Source organism: Haliotis rufescens, unplaced genomic scaffold, assembly GCF_023055435.1.
Source record: "Haliotis rufescens isolate VD_foot unplaced genomic scaffold, xgHalRufe1.0.p SCAF_16, whole genome shotgun sequence".
In the NCBI taxonomy this organism is placed as follows: domain Eukaryota; kingdom Metazoa; phylum Mollusca; class Gastropoda; order Lepetellida; family Haliotidae; genus Haliotis; species Haliotis rufescens.
In genome coordinates, this window is record NW_025963846.1 from 2933187 (window position 1) to 2943525 (window position 10339).

The following is a 10339-nucleotide window of genomic DNA, read 5'->3' on the forward strand; positions in this document are numbered from 1 at the left end:
GCAGAAATATGCTGCTTGTTTGTGTGTATGTATGGTTCCTATTAAGCCTGTAAGCATGGACAGTATTGTACTTAATACGATGCAAGCTGTAAGAGTTGTACAATGCATCCTTTGTATTTAGACTCAGAACGTTTCCGTCAAGCCTCGTTGTTTGTGTTTCAGTGCTCATTATGAATCAAGTTGAAAGCAGCTTTTTGAATACATATATTATCATAATCACGTAAACGGTTTATTATATATATATTTTTTTTCTAATTTGTTTATTTGTAAAGTTAGTGTTATATACGTATACATGTATTTTATTTATTCGTATTAGACGTGTTCTCTGTTTTGTGCTTCTATGTTCGTCCTAATTATGTTAAAGGCATTTGTATGATATTAATCTGATCTTAGCTAATCTCAATGAAGTGCTTATTTACTTACAATTTGCTATTTCAGAGCGTTTGATGGTCTATCTCAGAGCGTCTGATGGTCTATTTCAGAGCGTTTGATGGGCTTTTTCAGAGTGTTTGATGGTCTATTTCAGAGCGTTTGATGGGCTTTTTCAGATCGTTTGATGGATTATTTCAGAGCGTCTGATGATCTATTTCAGAGCGTTTGATGGTCTACATACTGTCCTTGTGGCTATGAGTGTCAAAGTTGTGGATGTAAATGACGAAATTCCCGTTTTGAAAATCAGCGATGACCTCTCGATTCCCGAAGAGTTGAGGGTTGGAACTGTACTCAGCGGCTTGTTTGTCGCAACTGATGCAGATCGCAACGACGATCTTAAATATAACTTACAAGGTTAGCATCGATGATCATCTGTGACCTATAGAACAACACAAATACTAACAACAATAACCGAGACTGGTTAATCATTTGTGAAAACGAGTTTTCATCAATTCTATCAATATAATAGTGTCTGTCTTTGAATGGCATTTAGAAGTGATACACATAAGGAAGAGAATTTATGGATGTCAACTTCTTTCTTAGGACAAAACACAACGTTTCAGAGTATATGCATACTCCTTCATCAGGTGAATGAATGCTATGAGGCAGAGAGCATGTATATGTACATGTAATGTACTTTTGCTTTCCTTGCATGTGCATATATATACATGTAGTTGCATGTAAATACAGTAAACTACGGTTATAACGAACTCGAAGGGACTACTAATTTTAGTTCGTTATAACCGTAATTCGTCATAAGCATATATACAGCGTAACTACAGCACATAATCGGGACTTAAAAGTTAGTTCGTTATATCTGTTAGTTCGTTATAAACGTGTTCGTTATAACCGTACTTAACTGTATTTCAAGATCACTTGTGACTGAGCCCTGGATAATGGCTCAGTATACGAACGGAGAACCCGTGGGGTATGACAGCAAAGCTCAAAGATGTCACTTTTCAACTCAAACTTAACTATCATATCATTTCTTTAGTAACATAATTGTAAGAGAGTATGGGTATTGAACATGTCGAATGTGACTTTGTTATTTTGAAGGGGGACACAATTATTTCGCCATCAATGAGGCCAATGGAAAACTGACACTGAAACGAAGAATCGACTTCGATGGTGTTCGTGGTGTAAAGAAGATTGACAAGATGACCTTGACCGTCACCGATAAGGGGAGTAACCGGGTTGACGCGTCGCTTACGATTCCAGTGATTGACATCAACGACAACGCCCCATCTTTTGGAGATATTTACTTCCACTTCAACGTCACAGAACACGGAGGTCAGGGTAAGTGCTTAATACCAAATGGAGACATTTTCTAAAGTGGCATCTTTAGTCTCGATACATTTTATTAAGTAGGGGATATCAAAGAGCTTACACATAAAATATTTGCAGTGTTATTAATGAGTGTTTCATGTCAATGAAGGATTTGATTGTCTTTAACTAGAGGGAAAATGTTGGAACCTGATAGGAAACAGTTCATTAAAGTTTCAAAGTGTCCATCAGTAACAGGTAAAGCCTCCATTTTCAACCTACATTCGTTGTTTAATCGTGGCACGCTCATAGTCATCCATCCAATGATAAATGTGTACCCTATCCATTAAACACCCATTGAAGCACAAGTGGCAGGTAATCTAAAGTTGGTGTTGGATGTTGACGTCTTCTGGTCATGCTGCTGTAACTGCCTAGATATAATGTCACTGAGGTGGGCACCTACATTGCCATCTTGGAATACAAAACGTCGACCAAACTTGCGTGCAAATGGTAGCACGATATGCGTCTGTAAGTTGTCGCCGTAGTATAACACTGACGGGACCACTGAGAATTCCCTAGCATGAATACACACAGAAGCATTCTTTCTGATCATTTAGACCTTTAATCTTGAACTCAGCGTTTTAGTAAGCATTGAGAAACTGGCAAGCTTGGAGGTTCACACAGTTTAACCAGCGCTTTTAAATCGTCCACACTTCAATGAACCCATCCGTTCAATTCTTAAGTATATTTTGGTTTTGTGGCGTAACTTGTTTCATCGCACCAAAGACAGCTAGAATGGTGGAAGTGATTGCAGAGTATATATTAACCTAATCCTACCAGTAATTCAATGGAATGGTAGGCGATGTGCCTCAGTAATGCCATGATCCACTGGTCGTTAGTTAAATCCCCGATTTTGTTTGATTATGGGTATTGGGCTATCAGCACGATCTAGGGTTCCAACCTCAAGGGTTCCAAATCCAAAGTTGGAAACGTCCTCACCCTGTCACGTTGTTTTCCTCCAACGTTACGTTGACACGCCTGAATCTGAAATACTGTTCAACGCGGCCTTAAACGCATCTCACCCCACCTAACTGGAAGGATTGTATTTTCAGCAATACAACTGGCCAACTTCGCTATCACCGACGCAGACAGTGGTGGGAACGGAAAAGTGCGCTTTCGCCTACCCAACACAGTCAATAAGAATATATTTACCGTGCAAGGAACGTCCCTGATGGTGGATGCATCCAAGATCGACTACGAAGAGTTAGAGAAACAGGACTTTTCTTACACCCTGACTGTGGGGGCAATTGACATGCCGGATACAGGGAGGGTAAACGTAGGGAAAGCAACTGTTGTGGTCGAGGTATGTGTCATTCAAATTGGTTGTCACATGCACCCCCCCCCCCCCCCCCCCCCACACACACACACACCCTTTTCGAATACATAACCTTGTAGGTAGTCTGAAGCCAGGGATTGGAACTTTCTTAAAAAATGTAAATTTGGACTCATTAAAACGTGTGACATGAAAAGATTCTTTCTCATGTATGAATGTTTAATATTGAGTCTGTGATCACGATTTGATTATCTGATGTAATCGGTCTGTCACTAATCACTTGACTCCGTAGTGATTCCAGTTGGAATTAGTCCCCAGCAAGCTATGTTTGTTGCACAAGGCGACCTAAGGGAATCAGGCTCGGTACCAAAGGGAAATGTTTTCGTTGTGAAACTAGCCGAACAATTTGTTTCACAGAATATGTTTTTCATGACACCCCGCAGTATTTTGTTGCTTTTCTTCTAGCATTTTCTGAAACAAATCATTTAAAACAAGTAATCCCAGCATCAAATGGGAATCAAGGATGATCTGAACCAACTTCTGTCCCTGAGCTTTGTGACCCGTGAAGATTCGGGTTAGAATAGGTCTTCAGCAACCAATGCTTGCTGTAAAAGGCGACTATGCTTGTCGTAAGAGGCAACTAACAGGATCTGGTGGTCAGGCTCGCTGACTTGGTTGATGCATGTAATCGATCCCAATTGCGTGGATCGATGCTCATGGTATCATTAACTGGATTGTCTGGTCCAGACTCAATTATTTACAGACCGCCGTCATATAGCTTGAATATTGCTGAGTGCGGCGTAAAACAACCAACCAACCAACCCTGAGCCTTCTTTCTGACCTCTGGCAAAATGTACATAGTATGTAATCCATGAATCCGGCATTGTCGACATATTGCCACTTCCATGCTATGGTCGCCTGCGTGGAGCAAGCACAGCAATGTCATAAAGTTTACACCCGCTATACGCTAGTCAAATAATATGTGCATCAGTTGTATTTGCTCACTTCGTATTTAAGGTCCTACCGGTCAATGAATTCTATCCAAAGTGGACGTCTCCAAAGCTTCAAGCCAACTCTTTCAGTTTTGAAGACAAAGCTATTCTTATGCACGACCCAGTTGGAACCATAGTGGAAACGTTCAGAGCGAAAGATGATGACAAGGGTAAAGATGGAACTGTAACATACAGAATTATATCAGTCAAATCAGGTGGGTTTTCACTGAGATGTCAAACAGCCTATATTAATGCCTTTATGATATTAGAATCTGTCACGTGTCGGAGTTGTACAATAGACTGCGTTTGTCATAGATTTCTTATGAATATGGAAAGGGATGTGTCGCATTTAATTAAATATATCCACAATTGGGCCTTTCATGGCTAAGGGCGGAGCGTTGTTCCAGTTTTAACCCAGTTTGGTATTAAGTTAAACATAGTGTACACAATTTAATGATAATCATTTCACCATGTTGACGTAACACAGACGCCGTAGATGACTTCATACGTACACAGACGTCATTGTGGACCTAACGTATAATGATGTGACAATTGATGACTTTTGACTACAGTGAGTAAGTGAGTATGGTTTTACGCCGCTTTTAGCAATATTCTAGCAATATCACGGCGGGGGACACCAGAAATGGGCTTCACACATTGTACCCATGTCAGGAATCGAACCCGGGTCTTCGGTGTGACGAGCGAACGCTTTAATCACTAGGCTGCCGGCCGCTCCTTTGACTACAGATTATAATTTTTTATATAATTTCTTGACAGCTAATCAATGACCATAATTATAGTACTTTGTTTCATCGCAGATAAGGGTGAAGACGTGGGTAATCACTTCTTCATGGACATGTATTCTGGACAGCTGAAGAAGGCATCTCACTTTGATATAAAAGCCGTGTCGTCTTCTTTTGACATTACAGTACAGGCAATTGATGGTGGAAGTAGTCCAAAAAGTGTGAATGGAAAATTAAAAGTATCTCTAGGATTCGATAGTGCTGTTGGAGCTGGTGCAGGCAGGGTAGTAGGAATGGGGGGTGCAGGAATGGGAGGTGCAAGGATGGGAGGTGCAGTAATGGGAGGTGCAGTAATAAGAGGTACTGGTGCAGGTGAGGCAGCAGGAATGGGAGGTGCTGGCAGAGCTGGTGCAGGTGGGGCAGTAGGAATGGGAGGTGCTGGCAGAGCTGGTGCAGGTGGGGCAGTAGGAATGGGAGGTGCTGGCAGAGCTGGTGCAGGTGAGGCAGTAGGAATGGGAGTTGGTGGTGGATCTGGTGCAGGTGGGGTAGTAGGAATGGGAGGTGCTGGCGGATCTGGTGCAGGTGGGGTAGTAGGAATGGGAGGTGCAGGAATGGGAGATGCAGGAATGGGAGGTGCAGTAATGGGAGGTGCAGGAATGGGAGGTGCAGTAATGGGAGGTGCAGGAATGGGAGGTGCAGGAATGGGAGGTGCAGGAATGGGAGGTGCAGGAATGGGAGGTGCTGGCGGATCTGGTGCAGGTGGGGCATTAGGAATAGGAGATGCAGGAAAGGGAGTTGGTGGTGGAGCTGGTGCTGGCGCGGGTGGAGAAGCAAGAATGAGAGGAGGGATGAGTGGTTCCTTGGGAGTTGGTTCGGGTAGAATAGGAGGTGCAGGAGTTGTAGATGGTGGCGGGGCTGGTGCAAGTGGAGCAGCAGAAATGGGAAAAGGAATGAGAGCTGGTTCAGGAATTGACAAAGGTAGATTCAATGATATGGGTAGTGATAGTGTATCAGGTAAGGGTGGTGATGGTAGATTTGGTGGCCACAGGGGACAAGGTGAAATAGTTGGCATTGAGAAAAAAACGGGAACAGGAACTGTACGGGGTGCTGGCGAAGCAGGTGGCAATTGTGACAACGGTGGGTCTGGTTGCTTCAGAGGAACTGATAAGCCCAGAGATGGATTGGGAAGGAGTGTCCACATTTGTTCTACTGTAGCATCTCATAGAAACAACGAGATATGGGCTTTAAGGGGTGGTTATGGCCTGCTGTTGTTTCTTGGAGCTTTAGGATCACTGGCGGTTATGTGGAAAATTAAGAAGAAAACGTAAGTACCCTGAACATGAACAAAACTGACTTCGAATGATTAAGAATGAAAGTGCAAATGACTTAAGGTGTAATTATTGATCCAAATATCGATATTGTGGCAAGTTTATATAGTTCATATTAACATTTCCCTACATAATTATAAGGAATACAAGCGATAAAACAAAGCGATGTCCGTAATCATAAGAACATTTCCTAATTTGACGCATGTCCGTGTTGTATCAGGTGAACAGTTGCCTTGCCTTTGCTTGTGTTTGTGACGGGATCCATCACTGGGGTAGGATACGCTCATATTTCAGCGTACACTTGGTATCATCATTGTTTGATAGTGATTCACAGACACGTGTTCATGATATAGTCGGAATCGTACAATCGTCTCGAGATTTCTTATGTAAAGGGTTTTGTCTCTTTTATCATATGACACAACACAATCTGGCGGAAGTAATGGTCATAATTTGGATATTTACAATGTTTCAGTTTGCTTTTGCCTTCAAATCAAAGGGTACACCTTGATAATGTTAAGCAAAAAATAGTCATTAACATATTCCTAAAAAAGCCGAGGTATTATACGAACTATATACCATGGGATCTGACGTCACAAGGTTTACAGCAAATCCATGCAATATCACTACAATCACTGGATTGTCTGGTCCAGACTCGATTATTTACAGATCGCCGTCATATAGCTGGAATATTGCTGAGTGCGGCGTACAACAACAAACAAACTAACTGACTAACTCCGGTACCTGATTTATAATGTAGGCAGCGGATTACACCGACCGAGAGAGAAAGGACCATGTGTCATTTCGCTTTTTTGGTGATATACCTGTTCTGATAGGTTGGAAATATATATAAAAGTATGTTAATGAGTAACAACAAAACATGCTCTATGTCAGACAGAGGATGCTGAATATACATTGTTTATAGAGTCGGGTATGGAATGCCTACACCTTAATGTTACATATATACACACACTACTTGTACATGTCTTGAACACCAGTAATCAATTATGAAAGTAAAACGACATGTTGATTGATTTTCGCACATGAAGGTGAGTAAAATATCCAAATGATGCATGTTTTAATAGGAATCAGGTCAATCCACACGTTCAACGGAGACACAAGTTGATAAGAAGAAAAATATACATGTTTTCGTGAAGTTGAGTCAATTTATAGCATGCTTGAGTACTTTAAGGAGTTGGAACTCGGTGGTTGGTTAAATATTTTGTTTTCTTGAAACAGCATTGCTGTAACACCAGCGAGTACTGCCAATGGACTTGGCCTTCACGACTGTCCGGGGTTAGGTAAGATCTTGAGTTAATCTATTTGGAGAATTGCAACGTTCATACAGTTTCTAGAATGTGCCAACTCAACCATTGAAACATATAGAAAAAAACGTCATTCAGAATACTAGTATATCACTGATCTGCACTACTCCATTTAGTGGTCTGAGGGGGCACGGGTGGCCCAGTCGTCTAAGGCGCCGCGATTCGCTGTGCAGAGTTGCGTCCCTTGGGCACGCCAGAAACCCATGATTGTGGGTTCGAATCCCGGTTCGCCCCGGTTATGTTTCTAGGTTTGTCAGCGCCATACCTGTGCTCGTGGGTTTCACCGAAGTGGTAAACGTCTGAGACCTGCATCACTTTGGGCTTTCCTCCCACATTAAGCTGACACGCCGCGATATAACTGGAATACTGTTAAAAGCGGCGTTAAACCCAACTCACTCACTCACTAGTGGTCTGACAGTGTTCTGTGCTCCGTTGGTACCACGGGTTTAATAAGTTATGACACCTGTTTTGGCAAAGAATAGATACAATTTGTCAGGGCTGTTTTGTTCAACAGACATTCATTAACTAAGACAAAATTGTTATGGATGAGCAACTTCTTTATTACAATTGGGCGACGTTTCGGTGTAGATTTTAACACCGTTATCAAGCAAATGATGTTAAATAAAACTCTTTCCATAGCCACAAGATATCTGACCGCCTCCGTGTTCTAGTGGTAGAGCGTCCGCCCGGAGAGCGGAAGGTCCGGAGTTGATCCCCGGCCGCATAATACCAAAAAACGTTAAAAGATGGTACTTGTTGTTACCCAGTCTGGCGCTCGGCATTAAGGGGCTAAAACAAGGACTGGTCGGCGCGGAGTCAGTATACTGTGTCTGAGTGGGGTATCCATGTTAAACTGCGGCATGGTATCTCAGTGAGCTAGCGCTATAAATCGGCATCAGTCCGGTCTAGTACAAGCAGCCACACCCACCCACACACACACCCACCCACCCCCCCCCCCCACCCACCCCCCCACCCACACACACCCACACCCACACACACACACCCACACACACACACACACACACACACACACACACACACACACACACACACACACACGTACACGTGCATGCACGTCGCTTTATAAGTGCAATAATCTTGGACGCGTCGTTTAACCCCATTTCACCTCACCTCACCTCACAAGAAATCTCCACTAAATGCCATGGGATAAGACTTTTAAGTTTATATAATCACCGTCTGTTCTTGCTCACTGATGTGGATATAATAAAACACATAACACACAGTTACACCTGATGAATTTCGAGCGTTTGTAATTGCTCATCAAACTGGAATATAATGGCGAATTGTCTCAATATATGTTCATCATGCCAGCCATGAGGATTGAAAATTCTGTTGGACTATTACCAGGTCATTTGTGCACGCATCAATGTATTATTTATTGTGTATTAAAGGTAAATACACAACGTTTTACCCATATTGTGATTCTGAAATTACCTTTAAACTTCGATTACTTCATTAAATGTATTGACAGAGCCATAATCTTCACTGAAACCACTTAGTGTTCGAAGCTTAATCAGTACATGGATTATCCGACCAATGGTGGATTGACAATAAGGTATTTTATCCATTGCATGTCCATTTAGGTATAATGCATGCGTTTTGGTTTATTGATGTACATAAACGGTAAACATAATATATTACCAAGGAACACTACTCTCTAATGGCCTCAACATATAACAAATATGCTTTTGGAAAATAGATCGGTTTGCAGCGCGGCTACCAACTGATCATGAGGTCATTTTCTCAAGTGAGTGAGTGAGTGAGTGGGTGAGTGAGTGAGTTGGGTTCAATGCTGTTTTGAACAGTGAATATGAAACTTTGAAATTGTAGTTCAGTAACCATTGACGCGTTGGCCACTATACGTATTTTGTTCTGATGTTTAAATGTGGATTCTTCCCGTGAGGATTACGGGTTAGACTAGGTCACATGTAACCTTTAATGTAGTATGCCAGTTTGTCGTACGAGGCGATGAAATGGACCGATGGTCAGGTCATCATATCGCCGACTTGGGCGTTAAACAACAAACGAACAATGTGGATTTAGAGCTTGTTAGGAGAGCAGTACCAGTTAGTAGGGAACCAGTTAAGCACAAGCCTAATATGAAATCGGGTCAGTTTAAAGGATGTGATTTCCATACCCACCATGATCTGATGATGGCTACTCGTATATTGCCGCTTTATGGGTAGATTGTCGTAATATCTCATTGAAATGACATGATGGAATTGATGGAAATATTGACTTATATTCTTCTTTTCAGCGGAGTTCAAGGCTCCTGCGCCGATTGATACACACAGGTAGAAGCTATTGGCGCCACGCTATCTTTGAAATATGACGCGCCTATTGATGAAACGACCAATTCGAAACTAACAATAAACGCATTGAATATGCTAGCATATATATGTACGGTGTCATAGTAGATGTAACACCCCTGTTGTTGATGTTTTGTAAGAAGAACGATTATAGGAGGACGTATTAAAAGTTGTTTCAAATGAACCTCACATTTTACTGTTTAACCTTCAATGTTTTAACTGACGTATCTGCATGGTTCTGGCCCCCCACTGTAACAGCAGATCCAATTTGTAGATTTGATTATTACCTTTGAAATGTTATATTTCCTAATGTCTGGTTTCAATAATTCAATTGTCATCGATGATCGACACCAGAGACCCTTCCTTTATAGGGAAATAATTCTAGGTCACTGTTTCAAAACAATATTTCCCAGTTTTCACAAGACATACTTTTGAGGACATCATGGATGTCCAGCGAATTTGTTTTGAAAAATATCCGCACCTTCCCCGTACTATTAAATAGACGGTCCCTAAGCGAGAGGCAATTCAGATGGCAATCGTTACGAAGGAATGTATATACTAGTGAATGGTTTGGTTTGATAGTTGTTTGACTCAGC

At 41.9% G+C, this 10339-nt stretch overlaps 1 protein-coding gene across 1 annotated transcript; it reads left to right on the forward strand.

Moving 5' to 3' along the window:
- Positions 1-2919: 2919 nt before the first annotated feature.
- LOC125380939 (glycine-rich cell wall structural protein 1-like) lies at positions 2920-9781 on the forward strand. Its single transcript, XM_048396707.1, has 5 exons — positions 2920-3058; positions 4046-4235; positions 4839-6087; positions 7328-7389; positions 9692-9781. The coding sequence occupies exons 1-5, from the start codon at positions 2927-2929 to the stop codon at positions 9730-9732; spliced, it is 1674 nt and encodes a 557-aa protein (XP_048252664.1). The 5' UTR covers positions 2920-2926; the 3' UTR covers positions 9733-9781.
- Positions 9782-10339: the final 558 nt, after the last annotated feature.

Coding starts and splice junctions, on each gene's coding strand:
- LOC125380939 (XM_048396707.1), top strand. CDS start 2,927: ATGGTGGATGCATCCAAGATCGACTACGAAGAGTTAGAGAAACAGGAC. Junction 6,088..7,327: donor TGGAAAATTAAGAAGAAAAC/GTAAGTACCCTG, acceptor TTCTTGAAACAG/CATTGCTGTAACACCAGCGA. Junction 7,390..9,691: donor TCACGACTGTCCGGGGTTAG/GTAAGATCTTGA, acceptor TCTTCTTTTCAG/CGGAGTTCAAGGCTCCTGCG.